Raw genomic sequence first — 26000 nt, forward strand, 5'->3', positions numbered from 1 at the left:
TCTGCAAGTTAAAGTTACCGCAGATAGAAATTTTTATCTGTTTGGCCATGAACCGGTTAAAAAATAGGAATTCCCAAATTATGTAGGCTACATTTATATTAATTAACTAATGTAGTGCCTAGAGATAGTCTGTCTCCCTTTTCCTCCTGCTACCGAAAGCTGGTTTGGACTGAAACCTCTACTTACAAAAACATTCTTTGAGGAGACTAAGATTCTTATTTTGAAGCCCATTTTTTTATTATAGTTACAGATACTACTTTCAGTTTCATATTTTTCCCCCTGAAAATTTTAAACATTTTAGCAGTCCAAGATTATTCCACTCTTGAGATTATTCCACCAAGAAGTAGAATTTGTGACTCTCCCAGAAGTAATAGAAATCATGACCTGGGACTTAACTCTGAATCTTGCATTTGGAAAGGTAGAACCAGTTGTGATTTGCTATTTTTAGTTTTCATTACATATATTGATATAATGGATAGCATAGCTAGAATTTTGTAAATTGCCATCTTTAACACTTATTTTAAAATAATAAAATACAATAAAGAAGATACAGACTATTTCAGAAATTGTTTTATCAACTGAAAAAGCAACCACATTAACTCAGGTGACAAGTAGTTGTCCTGTTTTTTCAGTTGTCAAGTAGAAGGCATATAGTCCAGTAGCAGTAAGGAGAGGGAATGATAGTATTGAATATTCCTAGAGAAACCAAAATTCCTTTCTTCATAACTACTGTGAACATGTATAGAGATTTCTAAGACTTGAGTGTTTTAGGACTTGGGAGAAGAAAGCAGCAAAATTGAGGGTGTATTTGAAAAGTTGGCTATTTTTAAGTTGTATTACCATAGTCTGCCAACATACAAGGGGTTTGTCTTTGCTCGTGAAATGTGTTGTTCTGTGGTTATTTGGTGTGAAACCTTATGCTGCCAGGTGCCGTAAGAATGGATAGCTAGGTCTGCATGAATGGCAGTGTCTGTCTTGTGATTTTACTTTCCTCCTTCCCTCTCTTTCTCTCTCTGTCTGTCAACTCTGCTTTGACATGGATGTGCATGGAGCACGTTGTCCTTCCTTTTAGGATCAGAGATCTACGAGGGGTTTTTTTGCTTTTGTTTTGTTTCATTAATCTTCATGTAATGTTAGTCTGGATATTAAAAGAGTTTTCCTTATAAATGTACATTTGCTTTTTCTATATACTGTGTTCCTCAGCTGCTTCTTCACTTAGAAGTATAACTGTTCCACTGCTTGGCTTACCTAGGACTGTATTGCCCCTGTTTGCCTTCCCCCACTTCTTGGTTTGGATTTGGTATTGACCGGAAAAGCGTTTTATGCAGAACGCATTGAATGTTTTGTGTTTTGTTTTCTTGTAAGGTACAGTGGTCCCACCTGGCATCTCTCAAGAACAATGTTTCCCCTGTCTCGCGATCCCATTCCTTCAGTGACCCTTCTCCTCCCAAATTTGCACACCACCATCTTCGCTCTCAGGACCCATGTCCACCTTCCCGCAGTGAGGTGCTAAGTCAGAGTTCTGACTCTAAGTCGGAGGTACCTGACCCCACCCAAAAGGCTTGGTCTAGATCAGACAGTGACGAGGTGCCTCCAAGGGTAAGAAGCAGAAAGACAGATGTGTGCTGCTTTTTTCCTTTTTGTTATTTTTTTAAAAAATTATTTATTTTAACTAAGGGTATGGTGACTTCACCAGAATGAAGGGGCAATGAAACTTCAAAGGAACTTTTTATAGTGGGGCAAGTTCCATAGTTATGCAGTTATATTCAGTCAGCTGCCAGTTAGCTTTTTTATGGTTGTTGTTAACTCTATACTTAAACACAAAGTAACAGAATAATATTTGAGTAAGTCTATAAAGAATATACTCCTAGAATAAAAAGAATCAAAATATATTTTGGCAGTTGTCTTAAGCATTTATACAAAAGCTATAAATTATTTTGCAATATTAATGAATATCAAAATTCTCAGAAAAGGTTCTTTTAAGGAAAATTTTGCATTGAAAATTCCAAAAAAATTATTTTTTTTCTTTTTTAAATTGAGGGATTTTTGGTTTCCTTTAAAATTTTTTGTGTTTTGGTAATTACTTAATGGTAAAATTAAACGAAAGGCACATTTTCATTTCGTTTATTTTCCCTCCACTTGGAATTTGCTTCCTCTAAATATTTTCTTGCTTCCTACCAGTCTTTGTTTCCTACTGATCCATTTGTAGACCATTGTTTGATTTCTTTGAGCTTATTTTCCTGATTCTCACATTATCTCAGCAAAATGCTTTTGTATGTCCCCTGCCACAAATCTTCAGTCCAAACATCATTTGAATGTTACAGAAGCATAGAAAGGCTGTTTGTCCTGGCTCCTTTGATGCCTTTGACTAAATTTTCTCTATTGTATTATATCAGTGGAGGGCAGAGAAGAATCCGGGATGGTGGGAGTAGTGATAGTAAGGCTCACATAAGTATGAATGTTCTAAAAATGTTTTGGTAGGAAAATCTTTTTTCTTCTCATATTTTCAGTAATTTAATTGTTGTGTTTTTCTTCCCAAAGGTTCCTGTGAGGACAACATCTCGTTCCCCTGTTCTGTCCCGTCGGGATTCCCCACTGCAAGGCAGTGGACAGCAAAATAGCCAAGCCGGTCAAAGAAACTCCACCAGGTAAGAGAAGAGGGAAGCTTAAGAACAGATTTACTGCACAGCATATTACATCATGTTCATTTTCATAAAAATGTTCGTAAACATGGAACGTCTGAGGTAAAGAAATGGTCACTTTATAAAAGAAAAACTGCCAGAAAATCCATTATTGTGAATAACAGCAAACTGGTCTCTAGTGAAAAGGGAGTTTGAATCCATTTGTGTATTTTAGCACTTTTAAAATGTAAACTCCCTGGCTCTGTAAGAGCAAGTGGATGAAACGGCAGGAAAGACAAGGGAGAGATTAAGAGAATTGGAACCTGGGCGCCTGGGTGGCTCAGTGGGTTAAGCCGCTGCCTTCGGCTCAGGTCATGATCTCAGGGTCCTGGGATCGAGTCCCGCATCGGGCTCTCTGCTCAGCAGGGAGCCTGCTTCCCTCTATCTCTCTCTCTGCCTGCCTCTCCATCTACTTGTGATCTCTCTCTGTCAAATAAATAAATAAAATCTTTAAAAAAAAAAAAAAAAAAAAAAAAGAGAATTGGAACCTGAGGAAGCTTGTCATCTAAAGGATGTCCCAAGTGCTTGGGACTGGTGCAGAAAACACAAACAGGCTACTAAAGGAAAGTCAGTGGTTGACTTACAGTCTCTAATAAACTAGTAAATTAACCAAATAATATTTTTAGGTTGTAGATCTGTTCTGTGTACTATACAGTAGCTGTTAGCCACATGAGGCTACTTAAATTTGAATTTAACTTAATTAAAATTCAATAAAATTTAAATTTCCTTAGCTACACTAGTTAAATTTGAATTTAGCTTAATTAAAATTCAGTAAAATTAAAAGTTAATTTCCTTAGCTACACTAGTCACATTTCATGTGCTCAGTAGCCACGTGCAGGCATGGCTACCATGTTATTACCAGTCAGCGATCGAACATTCTCATCCTATCAAGTGATTTCCATTGGCCAGTACCATCCTAGGGGAAAGAGGGTACACTATGTTGACTGTTTTGTACTTAATCGTCACCAAACCTCTGAAATTAGCCTTTTGTACATGGAGCCTTAATATAATTGGAATACAAAGATGGATGACAGACCAGAAGCTGCAGAGAGCCTTCTTAGTCCTTAAATGATCAGGGTACACTGTGGGATTCTCCTGTGACTGACTGAGTCTGTGTATTAATTGTGATCTAACAAACTTGTGCTCTGGGTGCGTCCACGGTTGGGGAGCATCATAGCCCCTTAATAACTGGGTTCATACAAAGTAGTATGCTGCGTAAGTGTTGGCTCTTAAAGACATTGATTGACAGTGAGAGCAACAGCCTAGGAACAACATAATTTATGTGTGATTATATAAGTGGAATTTCTTTATATTAAGAAACTGAGTTTATAGCTGTGACAGGAATGGTAACATTTTTAGAGTGAACAGTAGCATTTCTTGTCAGTTGTTAAAAAGATTTGGGGTCTGGCTAACGGTAGTCTGTTATTTGACATTTTTGACTTAAGCTTATCTGAGATATTTCATAGACCCAAAACTAATGTAACACTGTGTGTCAACTACAATTTAAAAAAGGATATCTGAGTAAAATCCATGAATGATGTCATTGTAACTTTTGGTGAATTTATTGTTGAATGCTGTTTGTAGGCCATTTTTTTTCTCATTATACCTACATTGCAGAGACATTGGTGGACACATCATGCATCTGTTTATAATTTGATACTACATCTTGGAATAATGCATTAGCTGTTCTTTGTTCTTTTCTAACAGCAGTATTGAGCCCAGGCTGCTGTGGGAGAGAGTGGAGAAACTGGTGCCCAGGCCTGGCAGTGGCTCCTCCTCGGGGTCCAGCAACTCAGGATCCCAGCCTGGGTCCCATCCGGGGTCTCAGAGCGGCTCTGGGGAGCGCTTCAGAGTGAGATGTAGGATATCTTCGCTTTTCCCTTACTGCATTAATGATATTGGGCTATATGATAAGTATATTGGAGATCCTTTTTAATCCTGTATAAAGGCCTGTGTTTTTTTTTCACAGCTGCATATCACAAAACAGTGTTTCAGTGCAGGTTGCTAATGATAACCATAATTTTAATAATATAGAGTTCACTTGTTCACTTTTGAGAGCTCACACATACTCACTGTGAGCACATTATATGCATGATCTCATTTAATCTTTAAAAGAACTCGATGAGAGAGAGAGAGAGAGAGATGTATTGTGTCTCCATTTTACAAATTAAAGCAACTGCGATTTAGTGAAGTTAAGTAACTTGTCCAATAAGATTAGCTAAATGTCTGAGCTAGGATTTGAACCCACTTCTTTCAGTATAGATTCCCATCAGTGCTGTCATCCTTATTGGTTATTTTCATCCTCAAAATAATAAGCTAATGAAAATTCCCTCTTTTATATTATTGACATAGTGTAACAAGGTATTGTGAAAACGTTAAGCAGAGTCAGGTCTGTTTGTGGAGACTTGCCTTGAGTGGGGCTACCAGAAATGGGCAGAAGAGAACAGGAGAGAAACAAAGGTTAGGTGGGCTAGGTCAGATTTGTGACATACTTCTCTGTGTTTATCCGTTTCTGCTCTTTTTGTCTTTCTTGAATTTCATAGCATCGTCCAAATCTGAAGGCTCTCCATCTCAGCGCCTAGAAAATGCAGTGAAAAAACCTGAAGAAAAGAAAGAAGTTTTCAGACCTCTCAAACCTGCTGTAAGAATTATACAAAATCAATTTACTTATTCTAAGCTTAAGTGAGGTCTTTCTATTAAAAATATGTAGTCGAGAGTCCCGCAGTCCTTTCTGTAGGGTTTCCCCCCTCCCCTGCCCCGCTCAGAATTGAGGAATTGGAAGGAATGCCATGTTCTCGGACACATTTGTGCATACCCTGCCTCACTGCTTTGTCATTTTTTTTTTAAGTACAAAAGAAAGAAAACCTTTTTTATCTCTTTGCTCAACATTAACCTTGTCGTATTCTTGATGAGTTGGACATTTACAAAACTGGTTTTTAGAGTAAATTTTTTTACATCATCTTCTTTTTCAACTCACTTATTATTTAAATTCTGCCTTTTGGTGCTGGAGTGACAGTTTTGACTTCCTCATACTTGGCCTTTAATCCTTGATGCATTAACTGACCATGTAACTGTGCCCATTGTGGGATTGAAAGCCTTTTGGAATTTTGATTTTCTGCTTGAATTGATTCCTGTCCTTCCCCTCACTCCCCTTCTTTCTCCCATGCTTCCTTATGCTGTGCGTTCTTCATCACTGATGGCTTCTCCGGCTCAATGAAACTGTGCCTGCGCTCAAGGGCGAAGTGGTAAGCCCCGTCTCTGGAAAATGCCACAGTAGAGCACATTCCAACTGCCTCTTAAGCTTAGCTTGTAGTCCATCTGTATTTCTTTTCCTCCCTCAACTTGTCTTTTTGTTCTTTTCTAGAACTCAGAAGTTCTAAGCTTCTGCTTTATCTTTTTTAACATAGAATTTGCTGCATATATTTATTATTACTATGTAGAACTTCTAAAAATAACTTTCTAAAAAGCCACAGTCATAATCATGAAATAGTAACACTGAAAGTCTGAAACACTGTTATTTCAGAGGCTCAGGCTCAAAGAAGAGCAACATATTCTTAACTGTGGAGAAGGAAACACCTTTGGAACTGCCAAAAAGGAAAAATGACTATATAGCCTGCTTTTTAAAAAAAAAAAAGTCATTACTTTTAAATATGTGATTCCCAGATAGAAACCTTGGACTTCTGTGTGAAAGCATAGAGTATACATAATAATGACAATTGAAAATTATATGTAGATAAATTGAGTGTTAAAATATCTCATATGGAAGAATAATGGGAGATGAAGCTACTTTTGAATAATGTTTTTTAAAATAGATTTCCTTTCTGTCTCCTGTTTGTACTTGTTGGCAGTGTTGCAGGAAAACTTGGGTCAGGTGGTGCCAGGGAGAAGTGCCTTATTACCTCCTGCCCACAGCTGCATGTGCTGCATCCACTTTTTCACTTCCTGTGTCATGGACCTTCTTAGGAACGTGGCAAGTTGTTAACACTCCATGAAGTCAGATATGAATAGTATACTCACTTTTTTTACTTTTCGTAGGTTGGAAATTATTAAAAGGTGGAGTTAAAAATAACAAGTTCACCAAAGAAAACCTTTCAGTCAGCCCAATTTAACTAGAATCTTGCTTTGTGGATAATCTCTTTGAAAGAAGACTTTGTTAAATAGGCAGACCTCCAAGGATTTTCTTGATCTAGAATTTTATGTTAGGGTTTTTAAAAAGCACTATTAGCCTATCATAAGCAGATTATGTTTTTTATTGTTGTAAAATATGAACTGTGTACAACATTTTTTTGCTTTTTATTTTTCCCCTTTTTACATTTTTTAATCTTTTCTATCAAAAGCTTTAAGAGCTCACCTTCCTGTAAGCTCTGGTAAATACAGAATACTGGTAAATACAGAATAGTTTTACAAAATGGATGCCGTGGCTATTTTATCAATAATTAAAATGAAGGGATGCCTGGGTGGCGCAGTTGGTTGGACGACTGCCTCCGGCTCAGGGCGTGATCCTGGAGTCCCGGGATCGAGTCCCACATCAGGCTCCCAGCTCCATGGGGAGTCTGCTTCGCTCTCTGACCTTCTCCTCGCTCATGCTCTCTCACTGTCTCTCTCTCTCAAATAAATAAATAAATAAAATCTTAAAAAAAAAAAATAATTAAAATGAAGATTGTCTTATAATTTGCTGTTTTCTTCCCACTGCCTCTGGCACACACCTCTTTGCCTTACTGTCTTTTCTGTCCTATGCATTAGGATTTGACTGCACTGGCCAAAGAGCTTCGAGCAGTGGAAGATGTGCGACCACCACACAAAGTGACAGACTACTCCTCATCCAGTGAGGAGTCAGGGACGACAGATGAGGAAGACGATGATGTAGAACAAGAAGGGGCGGAGGAAGCCACCTCTGGACCAGAGGACACCAGAGCAGCGTCAGTCTTTGGTGTATTTTAGAGAGGCTGAGAGCGTCTCCACTGAACTTTCTTTCCATTTAGAAGCAGTTCTTTCTAAACCTATCCTGACTGTATGAATACTTAACCATTGAGTTCTCCTGGGTTCAGCAGCAGGCTGCCTTTGTGTTCTTCCCCCTTCTGTTTGTCTCTGTGCACGTGTGTGTCAGTGCTTCTCCCCAGTACCCTAATGTGTGTTTTGTTTTTTTTTTTTCCTTTTAATTTGAGGGTATGACAAAAGGGAAGTTTCAGTTTGGTTGAACCACGTTAACCATGAGAATTCACTCTAGATATTTTTGCTCAAAAGCAGACTATACTGACAGAAAGCTCTTTGTTGAAGGGGAAGAACTAAGCATTTGTTTTCTTGGAGGAAACTCTCTCTGTAGCCTGATCTCGTCTTAGGCCTTTAGGAAGGTGAAAAATCTAAACAGGATGTTCTCAGCTCATGGGATGATAGCCCTTCACTTCTGAATTTTGTCTCAATAGGTCGTCTCTGAATTTGAGCAATGGTGAAACAGAGTCGGTGAAAACCATGATTGTCCATGATGATGTAGAAAGTGAGCCAGCCATGACCCCATCCAAGGAGGGCACTCTCATCGTCCGCCAGGTACCTGTGTCTTCCCTCTGTTGTTAGAGGCAGAGCTTCTCCTGTAGTCATTAACCCACTTGCTCATTCACTCACTCATGCTGTTTCTACATCATCATCTGTTTTCATGTTAACAAGACCCAGAGGGTAGAGTGTCGGGGGTTAGGGAGGCAGATATGTGCTGCATGCCCAGAAGGTAGCTAGCAGTCTTCCACCCCACATCGCTGCTCCTCTGCATGTTTTGCGGCAGCCCTCATTTGAGCACCACGCTGAATCTCACAGTCTGTGTCTGAGTAGTAGAAAAGCCATAGGGACTCCCTTCAGCAGGCTCACAGAGCGAGGAGGCAGAGCACTATCTGGAGCAGAGCAGCCACAGAGGTTCTGCAAAGAGCTCCCAGCTGAGGGTCCACAGTGCTGTCACAGGAACAGCCCTTAGGCAGGCGCAGTGGAAGAGCGGATGAGCCTCATCAGTCACAGGAGGGCCTCTGAAGCAGAAGGGCTGGGAGGTCTCTCTTGCGTGTTCTAAAACGTTCGTTTCCTCACTTGTTGAATATTAAATGTGTACCACCCTGATGTGCTCGGTTCAGATTGCTCAGCTTCACAACTATCTGTTCATTTCTTAGCTTAGAAGAGAGAAGTAGTGCGCTTCGCAGGACATAGAACAGGCGCCTTTCTAGTGTTGGACTTTTCCTGAGTGTGTTTCATGCAATGGCATTGCATTTGGATGGAAAGTGGGAAGAATGTGGAAAAGACCAGGATTCAAAGAAGTGACAGGGTACTCTCTAGAGCTTTAGACAGGAACATTTTTAAAGGAAAAGAAAGGCGAGTGGTTTTGTTAACAACAGCTAGAGTGGCAGCTAACCCAGGTTAGGCAGTCATGCTCCAGTCCTGTGGCCACCAGATGAGGCACTTTGAATTGCATTCGGTGACTTAAGTGTGAACAGTTCCGACCAGTTTCCTGTGGTCCTTCCTTGATTATTTAACGGAGTTTGAAAAGTCACACAGCACCTTTAAGGCAGTTATCAGTAGGGTCATAGGGAATTTCAGCAGCGCTTGAGCGAGACGAGTGTGCCTGTTTTTTCTACAGAGTACAGTTGACCAAAAGCGCGCCAGCCATCATGAGAGCAATGGCTTTGCCGGTCGCATTCACCTCTTGCCAGATCTCTTACAGCAAAGCCATTCCTCCTCCACTTCCTCCACCTCCTCCTCCCCATCCTCCAGCCAGCCGACACCCACCATGTCCCCACAGACACCCCAGGACAAGCTCACTACTAATGAGGTATGTCTCGCACCACAGCTGGCTGCTTTCCTAGGGTTCGACCAGCACTGCCTAGTAGCTAGTTTGCAGAGGAAACCTTTCCCACGCCCCTCACCCACCCTCCCCACCCGCTTTCTTCTGTCACCTACCCTTCTCCCCAACCCTAAGTAACATCTTTCAGATCTGCATACAAATCCCGTAACCCTAGATCAATGTCCCTTCAACTTGCCAGTTCACTGTTTCCTTTTCTCTAGATAAGTGTAGTTGCATGGCTTTCTTTATTCAGTTTATTTTTTTAAAGTCTAAATAAAATGATTGCCGTGTTCTTGGATCCATTATGTATTTGGCATGAAATTCTTGTAGTCGTTTGTGGAATCTGCCTTTATCATTCTTTTTAACTGACAAGTAAAATATAGAAAAAATTTGATTAAGCAGACTTGGCCTTACCTGGACACACTTGTTATCCTCTACAGGAATCTCCTTCAAACAGGGCTGGATGGCTTTTTGTTTTTGATAGGGGGAGATTGTTGGTTGGTTAATCATTTGTTTTCACCAACCCTGTTAAAAGGACTTCTTTCCTTGAAATTCACAGAAAAGGCCAAATGATTTTTAGGGAATTCTAGAAAATTAGGATGCTAAGAAGGGCAAAGGTCTGAGCATGCTTTTAATTTAAAATTTTGATGGGAAATCCTGTGTGCTCGTTTGAAGGCTTGGCTGTGGTGCTCAGTCTGGGTGCTAGGTGGGTGATGCTTTGCTCTTTGGAAAAAGATTATTCTCCCCATGCAGTGACAGAGTCCACCTTGAGCACCCTGTATTAAATTAAACAAGTGGTTTGATTTCTTGGGAGGTTTGGTTTAAATGCACTTGGCTAACAGTTGAAGGAGGTTGAAAGTGGCACGTAGCTTCAGCCAATCTTGTTAATGTAAACATTTAACTGCCAGGCTGTCTCTACCTACTCTGATTTTGGTTCCCTTTTGAGAAAGAATCAGAATAATCCTCTCCCCCTGAGGAGCAGGGGCAAGTCAACTGCTTCTAAGGTGGGCTTGCATAAGATTGGCCATTGGATGGATTGGCCATAGGACAGGGTGGGAAGCTTGCCAGCAGACAGCTATGTCAAGTGGAAGGAGAGAGCCTGGGAGCCTGGGAGCCTGGGCAGGCTCAGGCTCTAGGACATGGCAACTTTTAGCTGCCTGTGGAGGGCGAGAAAGTTTTCAGGACTAAAAAGCACTTGATCGGAAGTGTTCTTTTTTCTCCATTGATTTTTCCCACCTACACTCACTTTTCTCCTTATATTTATATTTAAACTTGGCTCCATTTTGCTCTAATGTACAGTATTTACTATAACCCTTAACTCACTAAACTGGCAAGTTTATTTTTCTGTTTGTTTTGTTTTTAATTGTCATTACATTTCCACTTAACAATTTGTTTCACTTTCTTTGTGTTTTCTTTTTATTTTTGTCTTAAATTACACTATTAACCAAAACACTAGTGCTCCTAAAAGAGCAAAAGTATGTGCCATATCTTGTCATTTGCACCTTTCACTGATGAGCCCCTGTTCGATACGGGTTTACTGATGATGCACCTAAATGGTGGTAGCCAAAGCTTCTGTAGCTTTCTGGCAAGAGGCTCATGTTAAAAATGAGTAATACAAAGTCAGGATTTGCCAGTATTTGAACAGAGGTTAATTGGCCTTTTTTGGGCTGAAGAGTAAATTCAGAAATTGGTGAACTGAGATAGACATTTCAAACCTCCTTTAGGAGTTTTTATTATAATTATTAAAAAAAAAAAAAAAAAGAAAAACTAGGAGCACAAAGTATAGATTTTGTTGGTAGCTCTCAGCCTCCTGTCTTAGATGAGCAGCATATCTGAAGGGAAATGTAGCTCTTTTGGTGGTTCCAGGTTGAACAGCCTGTTGGTGGGGTGTGTTGTGCACATGCAGAGGCACCCCTGAGAGCATTTGGGGTAAATGATGCAGGAGGGATAGGTCTTTCTAGTGGGAAGCCATGCAGTACAGAAGTGGATTGAAATGTTTTATGTTCAACTTTATAATGTCATTTGTATTAATAAAATTGAAATTTACATTGCAGACTCAGTCCGCTAGTAGCACACTCCAGAAACACAAATCTTCCTCCTCCTTTACACCTTTTATAGACCCCAGATTACTACAGATTTCTCCATCTAGTGGGACAACAGTGACTTCTGTGGGTAAGTAAACTAGCAGCAAGAAAGCAGCTGACAAACAGGACTCAGTCACTTTGTGTCACTCTTTCTGGTGACTTAGGCATGGCTTGGTGGTTCTTTGCAGGCACAGACCTCAGATACAGAAACACCCATCCCGCTTGCATTGTCTTACTTGCAATGAGCTGCATAGTCGGTTTCCTTTTTCCATATACATTTCTTACAGATTTCTTTTCTTTGACAAAGAGTTGGTTTATAGCATATGAATACTCACTTGAGGTGTAGCGGGGGAGGGAGGCAGGTGCAGTGTTCATGTGTGAAGAAAATAATTTTAAATGTACTGTGTTCTAGTGGGATTTTCCTGTGATGGGATGAGACCAGAAGCCATAAGGCAAGATCCTACCCGGAAGGGCTCAGTGGTCAATGTGAATCCCACCAACACTAGGCCACAGAGTGACACCCCAGAGATTCGTAAATATAAGAAAAGATTTAACTCCGAGATTCTGTGCGCTGCCTTATGGGGTAGGTATCTTACTGCTGCTACTGTGATGTCATCTTTTTATTTTCCTGAAGGGTGGATTGGTCTTTTAGAGAAGGTACTATTTTGGACACTTTGGGGATTTTGTAAAGAGTTGTTGACAGAGAAGTTGGAAGACTTCCATGATGCTTACTCTTGTTACCTCCTGCAGAATCGTGTAGGTGCGTGTACGGGCTTGCACTTGTTTCAGCCACCGGGTATTGGCATGAAGGACTGAGCTCCCATTCTTTGATGGAAAGCAAAAAGTAAAAAGATGAGAAGGACATTTGATTTGGTCTTTATTTATAGGGAGAATGAAGAAGCATGTTGGATTGCTTTTTAAATGTTTCCATTGAACATTTTTTCCTTGCTCTTCAGGACTTGGGTCTAATATGGAAATGAAGCTTTTTTTTTTTTTTTTTTAAAGATTTTATTTATTTATTTGACAGAGATCACAAGTAGGCAGAGAGGCAGGCAAAGAGAGAGAGGAGGAAGCAAGCTCCCTGCTGAGCAGAAAGCCCGATGCGGGGCTCGATTCCAGGACCCTGAGACCATGACCCGAGCCGAAGGCAGAGGCCTTAACCCACTGAGCCACCCAGGCGACCCATAAATGAAGCTTTTAAAAGCAGGTTGCCGGGGCGCCTGAGTGGCTCAGAGGTTAAAGCCTCTGCTTTGGGCTCAGGTCATGATCCCACGGTCCTGGAACTGAGCCCCGCATTGGGCTCTCTGCTCGGCAGGGAACCTGCTTCCCTTCCTCTCTCTCTGCCTGCCTCTGCCTACTTGTGATCTCTCTTTGTCAAATAAGTAAAATCTTTTAAAAAAAAATAAATAAATAAAGTGAAAAAAAATTAAAGCAGTTTGCCATGGGCCAGAATGTGCAGAAGGAGACCATAGCGTGGCCTTTCCCTGTTCCATCTCCATGTTGGTGGTGCCGCCTCTTCACAGCTTACAACAGCACAATAGACTATGCCTGAGGAGGGTGCCATATGAGGACTCTGCCCTCTCTCATTCTGAGGCTAGACTCTCTGTCTCCCCTGGGCCATCACTTTCCTCACTCCCACAGATAGACCGTCCTCTTGGCCTTACCTTGTCTTCCAATCCCACACTTAACAAAGTGTTCTCCTCCTGCCTAAACTCTGAAATTTTTAGCAGAGACCCTATTTCTAGTTAGTTTCTTCCTCCCTTGAATGCAAGTACAAGTGGACAGAAGACATGTGATCCATTTTGGTTTGAGTGCATAGCAAATTGACCTCAGCGTGTTGTTTGTTGGAGTGTTCCTGATGGCCTCTGCGTCCGCAGTGACCAGATCAGCTCTGTCCATGTCCACCTTACCCCTCACCTTCAACCCCTAACCTCTCTCAAGACTTGAGGCTGACGTGAGCGCCTCAGCGCTCACCTCCTGAACCTTGAGATGTTCCTCAGTCCTGCTGTTGAAGAGGGGGGTCTGTTACTTCTTAAAAGTTCCTCCTTGTCCACCTTTTAGACTTTTATTTGTCCATTGACGTCTCTCCTCTCCCTTCCCCAGCTCCTGCGCAGCCTCCTCCCGAGGGGTCCAGGAGAGGCTTCTTCCCTTTGCAGACACACCTACTTCTTTTTTCACTCTTTGGGTTCTGAATTTCTGTCCTCATCATCATGGAGTATCTTAAGTCCCCCATATTAACCTCATAGGCAGAGGTAACAATAGCCACTTGGAGGGGATTACTGGGATCACGAAAGGCAGCTGTCACCGTGTTGTCACCGCCCAGTACTATGAAGTATTGCTCTGGGAATGCAAGTTGTGATCACATCCCAGGGTTGAATTCCACCATGTTTGTTCTTTCTGAAGGCCCTCCATGGGAGAATATATATCATCAAAATTCAGTACATTATATTTCATGTAGAAATTATGTTAATTCTTTTGAAATTGCTGGAGTAATTTTTATCTAGAATGTATGCACCTGGTAGCAGTCTTACACTGTTTTATATTTCTCTACTGTCCTACAGAGTGCTGGACCCCGTTTTGTGCCATTAATTAATTTTTTTTAACTAAAATCCTTCTTTTTCCTAATTAACTTCTCTAATACCTCAGAGAAGAGAGTATCTCGAGCTTGTGTTTTTGAAAATGTAATGGAGCTTCCATTTTAACAGTATGTGGAAAGGAAAGATGGGCAGATGACATAAAGTTGAAATCTCTTTCTGTAAATGGTATATTTGAATTGTTCCTTGGCTTGGGGCACATTGATGGTGGGTTTCCTTAAACTGCTAAGCTAAGCTAAAAAGTAAGAAAAATAAGCCTTTTAAGTTAAGTTTAAAAATAAGCCTCTCAGAGACTTAGACCTAGAAAAGTTAAAACTTGAACTGTAAGAGTGATAGACCAACAAGGGGAGAAAATTCAGAGGACACTTTGAAATGGTGACACATTTGAAGTCTGCTGATCAGTGTTAGATAGGTTAGATGGATTTTTTGTGTGTGCCTTCTGGAGAACATGCTAGCTTCAAGCATTCTTTTTTAATCATGTTATATAACTGACTTTTGTTAGTTGCTATATATTTTTTACATTTTTGTAATAAGACCGTTTTCCCATTTGTAGTCAGAATTATTTTAACACATATTTCTAACATCATTTTTCCCACTCTCTTTTTTTTTTTTTTAAATAAAATCTCCGCACTCAACATCCAGCTCAAGCCTACAACCCCGAGATCGAGAGTCACATGCTCCACCAACTGAGTCAGCCAGGCACCCCAGTTCCCACTCTTAATAGTAAACTATCTGCAGTTTACTACAGGGCTTTGCCTGAAATATCATCATAAAATTTAAAGGATACTTTAAATCACATGTTATAGAGCTCTTATAGAGCCATTTTCCCCATCAACCTACACCAGATTCCTATGAATAGAATTGCAGTGCTTAGTACGGCTTATCTTTGAGCTATTAGCATTTAAAGTTTAATTATATCTAACAGTTGAAAGGTTTAAAAAGCATATTTATAAAAGGTTATTGCAGTATGCAACTTAATTTTTTTCATAGGCCCGTAATTTCCAAGGTGATTATTCCAGTGACTGTTAATATTCCTTTGACTGCTAACACTTAGTACTTTATAAAATTACACAGTTCTTGGAAGTATATAATGAAGAATTACAAGGAGTGTAAGTGCCAAAATATATGCATTTTTGTGTGTTTATGAATAGACTTTTTCAGCTTTGCCTTTTATTCCCTTGTTAATTCATTACTGTAAAATCTTGATTGATGTTTGGATGCTGTTTATTTTTGGAAACCACAAATAGTAGATTTCAAAGACTCATACTTTTGGTAGTTATTGCCAGATATCTTGACACAGACTTTTTCAACTACTTGATACTGAAGATTGAGAAAATACTGAAATACTGCACAAAATGGAACCTTTAGAATGGACTCTTATGTGTCAGCACCTCTGTCAGTTACTGTTTTTCTGCTTCAAATAACTGTGAAGCTAGTTAGAATTATCTCACATTGGTATATGGAGAGAAAACACTAAGAATAATGTCCTGTTATAGCTCTAATCTGATAGGGAGGTTAGTCACAAAATGGCCAACCTCAAAAGTAAAATGATAGGAAAATGAGTGGAGCATTACATAAACATTAATTTCTCCTACAGTGATGATAAGTGAGTTTTTAAATTGGGCTGTAGTTTTTTTCTTAGCATTCAGTCATTATCTGATGTGTGTGATAGTTCTATTAAAAAAGAACTTTTTTGTGGAAAACATGATGACTTGTAAGCCTTGAAGTGTAAGACTATGAGCCCCAGTTCAAAGCCACAGTGTTACCTGCTAAATAAAATATCAGTATCAGCCATAGCTGCACTGGCTGTTAGGATAATCACTAGTCTCCTGTGACTATTTACACATAAATGGATTAAAGTAGAAAACTGAGTTCTTTAGTTGCACTAGCCATGTTTCAAGTGCTCAGGAGCCACATGTGGCCATTGGCTAACATGTCAGACATCAAGGTTCAATGTTCTGTTAAACAAGGCTGGTCTGAATGGCACGTTCTAAAAATCTTAATTATAGGTGATAGAGGGAGCTATATGTGTTCATAAGTCTTTCTCCTTATCTGTCCAAATGATCATATTTTGAGGGTTTTGTTTACTTTTAAGGATCACTCTAGATGGGTAGTGAATACTCAAAATTTTTCTCTTTTCCTGAAAATTCGAGAAGCTTCCCTCAAATTTTCAGAAGCCATTTCATAGTATGCCAGGCACTAACAAGTTCTCACTACTGTCATCCTAGCTGGAAAGCAGCTGTGATTTGGTGGAGGTGTTTGTGGGGAGCACAGACAGGAATATTCTCATAAAACTTAGACTGATTCCGCAAGGGCAGGATGGAAACCTGCATCATATGCCTAATAGATTTTTTTTAACAGGGCTTTTTCAGGTCACATTATTACTGGAAACTGTAGGTGTCTAGAATTTATGAGGACCTCATTACACATTTTAGGTTTTTTGAGTACTCCAGGGATAGTGTTTTGTTAGCTTAGAGCTTACAGTGCTTTGGCATATTGTTAAGTGTTGCCCTAGTGAGCCTGGCACTCTGTTCGTTGGTAGTTTTTATTCGAGTTTGAATGCTGGTGATAGTAACTGCATATGTAAATTCCAGGTTCCAAAGCTTCCCTTCCCCAAGATCCCAAAAGTTGCTTCCAGTTTCTTCAGAAAAATTGGCTTGGGTAGATACTGTCCTCCAGGTGTTAGGGTTTCACTTGCTTAATACAGAACCATCACTGAGCTAGCTGAGCGGGGGGCTGGGAGGGTGTTTCTTTGTTACCTTCACAGTTGCTCATTGGAAGTGTTCTGGAAGTAGGGTGTGTGTGTGTGTGTGTGTGTGTCTGTGCGTCTGTGTGTGTGTCTGTGTTTGTGTAATAAAACTTGGATCTTGTGATTTAGGAAATACATGCTACTCTTTCCTATCTTTCCATCTACCTGAAACTATTGATTGAGTGGTTCATAAAAGCACAGATACTTTATTCCTGTCTCAGTGAGTTTATTAGCCAGTTTAGGGAATCAGTGCAAACATGTATGTGCCTGATTGTGTGGAAGTATAAGGTGATCTGTCTTATATGTTACAAATTTGGTTTAGACAGTAAAGGTTATAGACCAAGGAAACAAGGTATTTAGAGAAATAAGGGAGTGATAAAGAGAGAAAAGTAAGTTGGTTCAAGGTACAGAGAGACCTGAGTGCCAAATTGAGACTTTTATACCCTCCTATAGAGAGTGTATAGTTTGGAAAATATGGTAGGACCTAATGAGTATAAGAAGACTAGGATATTTTGATTGCTGCTATGAGAAAGTAGAGGGACTGTGTTAAAGTCTCTGTCCATCGGTTACAAGATGGCCAGTGCCTCAAGTAGGTGGGAGCAGAGGAAAGGGAAAGGAAGGAGGTCTGTGGTTCTGGTGGTCAGTTTGGTTGGTTGTGTGGAGCAGGTGATGATGCTGTTAGAGAAAGGGCAAACGTTGAGAAGTTGGTCTCAGTAGAAATTTACAGCAAGTAGAAAAGCAGCTGGGTATGGAATTAGGAGTTGATGGTTCTGAGGTGCTCCTCCAGCAGACAGACAGTGAAAGAGATACCTGTGTTTAAGAAGCAGAGAAGGTGTGTGCAAACCAGGAAGGAGACTCAGAGCAGCTGGAGAGTGGGAAGACCCTGGAAGCTCAGAGAGAAGCCATAAGTGCTTCCCATGGGGCGGTCATGTATTTTAATAGTCCCAAGAAGTTTGGGGGCAGAGGACTGAGTGCCGTTTCTTCTCTGATGATGACCGAGAATGGTCTTTAAGAAAACCTTAAGGTGAGTGATGGATCAGTCATAAACTGGTAAGGATTTGAGGTGGCTGTTTATAGCTCGTGCCAGAAGTTTGCCAGTGAAAATAAAGACAGACAGATAGAGGCAGCACGAAGAGGTCATTGTATCCGACAAAGATTTGTTCAACCGTCTCATGTGGCTAATGAGATGTATAATCTGTAACACCAAGGAGATGGTGAGCTCAAAATATTCAGGGGAAACTGGTGAGTTATGCAGGAGGTTGAGGGGATGTGGTGTGTGTGTTTTCTCTCACATCCTTTTTTAGACTGCCACTCTTCTGTGGTGATTTGTTGTCATTTGGTCACTTTAACTGCTGACTATTCCAAGCATTTTTTTGTGTGTGTGATTAAGGAAACTACTCTTTCCCAGATAGGTGGTGTTTTCTATACAACCAGACTGTTCGCTAAGCACAGTATAAAATTCAGATCTTTCTGTGTCCTTGAAACAGGAGTGAATTTGTTAGTGGGTACAGAGAGTGGCCTGATGCTGCTGGACAGAAGTGGCCAAGGAAAGGTATATCCTCTGATTAACCGAAGACGATTTCAACAGATGGATGTCCTTGAAGGCTTGAATGTCTTGGTGACAATATCTGGTGAGTGTTCATTTAGTAAAGCACTAAACTTCCATTAGCGGTTTTTTTTTTTTTTTTAAAGCTGTTATTTATTTATTTGATAGAAAGTGTGAGCTAGAGAGGGCATAAGCAGGGGTGGGGGCAGAGGGAGAAGGAGAAGCAGAAGCCTACTCCCCATTGAGCAGGGAGCCGGATGCAGAGTTTGATCCCAGCACCCTGGGGTCCTGACCTGAGCCAAAGGCAGATGCTTAACCAACTGAGCCACCCAGATGCTCCTAGCTTATTTTTTGCAGTAATGACTAAATGAGGTATAACCATATAGCATGGTTTTACAATAAGGTGATAGAAAAATGTATTCAGATGTGACTGACAAGTACGCAGTGGATCTGTTGCTCCTCTAAAGAGCAGTGTGGAGAAGCACAGGGATGTGCACTGTCTAGTAGACCCTCCCCTGGGAGCTCTTGGCCCTGGTGCTTGTGCGCCTCAATGCGGCTTCTCCAGCATGTAGGTCTGTACCCACTTTCACCCACAGGAACTTTCTTCGTGCAGAAGGCATTGTGCTCTGCCACGATGGTAAAAAGTACCATACTGTGTTTTCTTATTTCAGTTAACACTTTTCTTTTTCTTTCTAAAAGAAATAGTATTTTTTTTTCATTTATGTAATACATGTTCATTCTAGAAAATAAGAAACTAGTACAGAAAAGCAAGTAGGAGAAATGAAATGTAAAGTCATCCAGAGATACTCTATCTATTGACTTTTCAGTTTCAACTTCTCATTTTTAAGCATATACACACTCAATACAGACTTAAGGGGGGGAAATCTGGATAAAAATGGTTATGCAACATTTCAAACTTATAGAAAATAATAATAATGAGAGAATAACTACATAATAATGACACCCACATACTGATGCGTTACTTCTAACAGGTGTTAAATACTTACTCTTGTACCTGCGTTTAGCATCCCCTGCCCCATCTAGCTGCCATGGTACCCACTGTCCTGAAGTGAGGGTGTATCTTTCTCATTCAGGTTTGTCCAGATCATGTGACTTGCTCTTTCCATGTCATTAATCATTTCCCCAGGATACCTTTTTTACCTTGCTATAGAGTATTTCTTTGCATATATACTCTAAAATTTATTTACTTTTGTTAGAAGCCTTTTAGTTTATCCCTTTTTTTTCCCTCTCATGTTAACATTTTCACATACATCTTGTAGCTTATTTAACCATTGTGTATATATATCCATGTTGCATAAATAATAATTTGTATTATTGCTGGAGTCAAGAGTATGTAAAATTGAAACACTTTAAATAGGTCTTATAATAACCAGCAGCAACTGTAATTTAATACTTGCTAACTCAGCTTCTTCTGTTTGTTTATATGTAACATTTCTCAGTTATTTTAGTTTTCAAATGGGCTTTTGGTTCTAAGTGAAGGGCCTTTGTTAAAATGCAGTTATTTCTCCATCCATCTCACACTTCAGTGAGGAAACAACCATTTATATCTTGAGTGCTGATGGGGGGAGTGGGTTTAAAATTAGAGGAAAAATAAATCTTCTAAAAATGATTTAAAATTCATTTTGTGATCCAGTGAACAAGAAGATTTATGGGGATCATGGATCAGCTGACACCAGTAATAATTTTTTGGTCTACTTTTCTGTATTCTTTTCTCTTTTGTAATGGTTTCTACAATCAGGAAAGTAATACATGTTAATTGTAGGAAGCTTCAAAAATAGAAAAAACTTAGGAAGAATAAAACAAAATACTACCCCATCTCAAAGACAACTCTTGTTGACTTTTTTAAAATATTTCTTCCTCATTTTTTTAAAGATTTTATTTACATATTAGAGAGAAAGAGGGACAGCATGAGAGAAAGAAAGAGAGCACGAGTGCAAGCAGGAGGAAGGGCAGAGGAAGAGGGGAAAGCAGGCTCCCTGTTGAGTGGACCCTGGGATCATCACCTGAGCCCAAAGAGATACTTAACTGGCTGAGCCATTCAGGTGCCCCTCCTCCTTCTCATTTCTATAAATATTTATCACAATATGGGAATGAAACGCTATATATATAAAGCTACATGGTTTTTGTTTCATTTAACATTTTATTGAATATTTTTCCATATTCAAAAAGTCTTCAAAACTTAAAAATATTAAAGTATAAGATGTAATAAAGTATAATTATAAGTATATACAGCTCAATGAATTGTCATAACCATCCTAGGATGGTTAAAATCCATTCACCTGCCCTGGTGAAGAAATGCAGCAATCCCAGGTAGCCCAGAATCTCCCCTGCAATACCCACTCTGCTTCCTCCCAGTCCTTGCCCACCCTGATCTCCACAGGGAAGCACTGTCCTTTAAGATTATACCATAGATTGGTTTTACCTTTTTTGAAGTGAATTGATATAAAATGGTAAAACAGTAAGCATTTTTTTGTGTCTGGCTGTGTTTTTTTTTTATAAGAGCATCTTTAGGTTTACAGAAAAGCTGAACGGGAAATACAGAAAATTCCCATATTACCCCCCACTTCCAGTTTTCCCTATTATCTGCATTAGTGTAGTACATTTATTGTTAGTCGATGAACCAGCATTGACAGTATTATTAACCAAAGTCTGTAGTTTATACTGAGGTTCATTCACTGTGTTGTACAGTTTAGTAGATTCAGACAAACACCTAATTATCTACCATTACAGACTAATTTCACTGCCCTAAAAATCCCCCATGCTCTACCTATTCATCTCTCCCCCAAAGTCCCTGGCAACAACTGATTTTTTTTTTTTTTTAAACCTAACTATATAACCTCCAGAATGTCATATTTGGAATCATATAGTATATAGCCTTTTCAGACTGGCCTCTTTCTTTAGCAATATTTATATTTAAAGTTCTTCCGTGTCTTTTCATGACTTTGATGGTATATTTCTTTTTATTGCTGAATAATCTGTTGTGTGGATGTGCCACTTTGTTTATCCAGTCACTTACTTAAAGACCTCTTGGTTGCTTCCACATTTTAGCAATTTGGAATAAAGCTGCTATAAATATTTGTGGACAGCTTTTTGCGTAGACGTGAGGTTTCAACTCATGTGTTTAGTTAAATACCTAGGAGCATGATTGCTGGAACGTAAGATAAGATAACATTTAGCTTTGTAAGAAATAGCCAGCCTGTCTTCTGAAGCAGCTGTATCATTTTGAGTTCCTACAGGCCACAGAAGAAGAGTCCCTTTTGGTCCACAACCACATCAGTGTTTGATGTTAATGGTGCTTTGGATTAGTGTATTAGTGAGTCATTATTGTTTTAATTTTTAATCCCCTGATGACGTGATGTTGAGTATCTGTTGGTCATCTTTAGTGAGATATCTGTTAAGTTCATTTGCCTATTTTTAAATTGGGTTATTTGTTTTTCTTACTGTTGAGTTTTAAGAGTTCTTTTTATATTTTGGATGCAAGTCCTTTAGTTTTGCAAATATTTTTTCCCCCAGTTTGTGGCTTGTCTGTCTATTCTCTTAACAGTGTCTTCTGCAGAACAGAAGTTTTTAATTTTAATGAGGTCTAACTTACCAGTTTTTTTCTTTCATGGATCATGCTTTTGGTGTTGTATCTAAAAAGTCATTGCCAAATCCAAGGAGACTGTCCCTAGATATTCTTCTATATTATCCTCTAGAAGATTTATGGTTTTGCATTTCATATTTAGGTCTATGATCCATTTTGAGTTGATCTTTGTGAAAGGTTCAAAGTCTACAAATTCATTATTTTTGTATGTGGATGTTCAATTGGTCTAGCAATGATTGTTGAAAAGACCAACCTTTTTCCACTGAATTGACTTGTTCCTTTGTCAAAGATTAGCCCATTATATTTGTGTGGGTCTATCTCTGGGCCCTCTGTTTTGTTCCATTGATCTGTTTTTTCTTTTTGCTAATACCTATTGTCTTGATTATTGTAACTTTATAGTAAATCTTGAAGTCACATAGTATCAGTCTTCCAAAGTTGCTCTTTTTCAATATTGTATTGACTGCTCTGGCTCTAGCCTTTCCATATAAACTTTGAAGTCAGTTTACCAATATGTATTAAATAACTTGATAGGATTTTGATTGGGATTACACTGATTCCTTAGATGAGTAGAACTGATACTGTAACAGTGTTGTGTTTTATCCATGACTACTGAATATATCGCCAGCTGTTTAGATCCCTTTTAATTTCTTTCCTCAGAATTTTGTTAGTTTTACTCATAGAGATCTTATGTAGGGCTATTTTATTAGACTTATAATTAAGCATATTCTTTTTTGTCTTTAGTGCTTTTTTTTTTTAAGGATTTATTTATTTTTTTAGAGAGAGAGTGGGGAGGAGTAGGGGAAGACGGAGGGAATTTCAAGCAAACTCTCTGTCCAGCGTTGAGCCTGACACAGGTTGACACAGCCTGACAACCCTGAAATCATGACCTGAGCCAAAATCAAGAATAAACCACTCAGGCGACTGAGTCACTCAGGCCACCCCTGTTTTTAGTGCTTCTGCATAGATGGTGCTGTGTTTTCAATTTCAAGTTTCCAATTGCTTATTGCAAGTATATAGGAAAGCACTTGACTTAATATATGAACCTTGTAACTTGCAACTGTACTATAATCATTTTATTAGTTACAGGATTTTTTTTTAAACCAGTTCTTTGGTATTTTCTACTTCCATAAGCCTGTATTTCTTCCTTCCTGTTTTGTATACCTTTTATTTCCTTTGTCCTGTTGCATTAGCAAAGACATCTGATGTTTAGGAGTGGTAAGTGGAGGCACCCTTCCTTCATTCCTAAAGAGGAAAGTATCTAGTCTTTCACCTTTAAATATGGTATTCATCAAAAATTTTTTTTGTACTTATTCTTTAGCAAATTGAAGCAGTTACCCCTCTCTTTCTATTTGCTGTGAGTTTTTGATCATGAAGTGGATGTTGGGTTTTGTCAGCTGTTTTTTCTACATCTATTGATATGATCATATGATTTTTCTTCTTAAGCTTGTTAATATGTTTAGTTTCTTCTATTCAGCATCATTTTGTTGTTGCTTATAGAGCTATTTTGTTCCATTTCATTTCTGTGTATGACTGTACCACAATTTATTCATTCTACTCTTGATACATGTTTGTGTTTACTGTTCACAGCTCTTAGGAGCAATGCTGCTATGAACATTCTCATTTGGGGGCTCATACACACATTTTTTTGGAGAAATTACTTTATCATATGTAGGGTATGCATATATCCTACTTTACTAGGTAATGTCAGACTTTTCAGAATGGTTCTAACAGTTTACAACACTAGTTTCTGAATTTCTAGTTACTCCACACCCTCCCTACTTTCAGTACTTTTGTTGTTGGTTTTTTAGTTCCGCTGTTCTTTTTAATTCTAGACACCCTGATAGATGTGTGAAATTATATATCATTGTGGTTTTAATATGCATTCACTAATTGACTATTGAGAGCAAGTACCTTTTTCATGTACTATGAGATAACCTCTTATCTGTTGTGGTCAATTGCCCACTTTTTCTATTGGGTTTTCTCTCTTCTAAATGATTTATAGGTTGTGAGTCCTCTGTCAGTTACGTAAGTTGCACACATCTCCAGGTTATGGTTTGCTTTTTGCTGGATCTGAGTCCCTGCCTAGGGTGATTTATTTAATATTTCTATGCTGTCTAGTGGGACATAATAGCTACTCCAAAGAGTTTTGAGACTCAAAGGACATTATGCATGTGAAAACACCTTTTAAGTTCTATTGGTTATATTGCTGTGCATGTGTTAACTTTATGGTTTATAGATACTGACTGTTTATATAAGTGTGAGTTCTGTATTCTTTTAAATTCTTTTCTTTTGGGGTGCCAGGGTGGCTTAGTTGTTTAAGCAGCTGACTGTTGATTTCAGCTAAAGTCATGATCTCAGGGTCGTGAGCTCGAGCCCTGCATTAGGCTCCGCAGCAGGCGTGGAGCATGCTTAGGGTTCTCTCTCCCTCTCTGCCCTCCATGTTGTCCTCTCAGTGTGTCTCTGTCTCTTTCAAATAAATAAATAAAATCTTTCTTTCTAACTCAGGCCTATGCTTGATAATAATTCTATAGGTTAGTCCATCTGAATAGCTTAAATTGAGGTTCTAGTAAAACACATAGAGGTGGTTTCCTTAGAAGGATATTTATTGTTCATTGACATTTCTTTGCCTACTATTGTTATTAATGATGATATCTACTTTGAATATGCATGTAAAATATTTATATTTGTTTTACTAGGCAAAAAGGATAAGTTACGTGTCTACTATTTGTCCTGGTTAAGAAACAAAATACTTCACAATGATCCAGAAGTTGAAAAGAAACAGGGTTGGACAACTGTGGGAGATTTGGAAGGATGTGTACACTATAAAGTTGGTAAGTTCCTGGAGAGTCGGGGGTTTTGTTTTGCAGAGTTTAGTTAGTGTTGTTTCTGATCCCCTAGCTCATTTCTGCAATTATGTTTTCTAAGGCATCTTCTAAACCTGAAGTGTCATCTCAACTTATAGGGTACCTTTTAGCATAACACCGTTCATTTCTGCTGCTCACTCTTTCCTCACAGTTCATCTTGTAAGTGAGGCTTTTCACCCTTCCTCTTTGACAGTCCACATTCTTCTCCACAAGCTGTGGCCACAAGAACCTCTCTCAGGAAACCTTGCCAAAGGAAAGCCAGCCAATTTGGATTCTTACTTTGTGCTCTAGGCCTATTCTCCCATTTAGAGGACTTTGAGTCCTTGGCAGTCACTGATAGAAAGTTTGAGAGTTTGAACAAAAAGCTATGGCTTGTCGTTTTGAATGAAGTGCACTGTGCAGAGCTACTGTGCTCTTAACTACTAAATGAGTCAGGCTGGCCAGCCAGTGTTTCATAGCAACTGTCTGTTTTGTTTTGTTTTTTTTTTTTTTCTTGTTGACTTGCATGCTGTGATTCTTATAAAATAAGAGTTCACAGGAATAAAACTAAAACAAATTTTTTATGTGTGAAAAAAAATAAAAATTTCTGGTACTAATGTTGGAAATAAAGGGGAAATAATGGAGCTTAGCCAAATTAAACTTTTATGGGAGAGATGATACATTATAATAGAATTTGAAATCGGAATTTGAGAAAAACAAGACATGGTCTCTATAAACCTATGACTGACTAACCTAAGGGTCTATTATATACTGATTTCTGCTGATGTGTTTTATTTTTTTCTGTTTATAAAGTATATGCTATAGTCAGTTCCTCTGTTTCCAAGAATTTTACAGTCCTTGACATTTTCTTCTTATTTGTGTACTCTGTCTACAACTCTCATATCATTGATTAATAATGATTATAGGAGCCACCCCAATATTGGAATGATTCTGTGTTACTAGAAAAGTAGTACTATCTCCTTGATTAAATCTTGGGATTAGGATTTTTTGTGTTGTGTTTATATGAAAGAATTTTTGAGGCGTAATGAGAATCATCTAAGTCTAAATTTAATGAAACAGATCAA

At 39.0% G+C, this 26000-nt stretch overlaps 1 protein-coding gene across 48 annotated transcripts in view; it reads left to right on the top strand.

Moving 5' to 3' along the window:
* Positions 1-26000, top strand: part of MAP4K4 (mitogen-activated protein kinase kinase kinase kinase 4) — a 189601-nt gene that overhangs the window by 154354 nt on the left and 9247 nt on the right. For 8 of the 48 annotated variants that reach the window (XM_044263686.1, XM_044263690.1, XM_044263698.1 and 5 more), the window contains 12 exons: positions 1366-1599; positions 2542-2648; positions 4389-4540; positions 5225-5322; positions 5918-5926; positions 7425-7600; positions 8105-8225; positions 9292-9483; positions 11550-11667; positions 11992-12162; positions 18410-18553; positions 24769-24903. In XM_044263686.1, coding sequence (XP_044119621.1) covers positions 1366-1599; positions 2542-2648; positions 4389-4540; positions 5225-5322; positions 5918-5926; positions 7425-7600; positions 8105-8225; positions 9292-9483; positions 11550-11667; positions 11992-12162; positions 18410-18553; positions 24769-24903 — 1657 coding nt within the window. The remainder of the gene's footprint in view (positions 1-1365; positions 1600-2541; positions 2649-4388; positions 4541-5224; positions 5323-5917; positions 5927-7424; positions 7601-8104; positions 8226-9291; positions 9484-11549; positions 11668-11991; positions 12163-18409; positions 18554-24768; positions 24904-26000) is intronic. The other 40 variants (XM_044263700.1, XM_044263701.1, XM_044263715.1 and 37 more) reach the window with 15 other exon arrangements.

The sequence above is a fragment of the Neovison vison genome, chromosome 8 (genome assembly GCF_020171115.1).
Source record: "Neovison vison isolate M4711 chromosome 8, ASM_NN_V1, whole genome shotgun sequence".
Lineage (NCBI taxonomy): Eukaryota > Metazoa > Chordata > Mammalia > Carnivora > Mustelidae > Neogale > Neogale vison.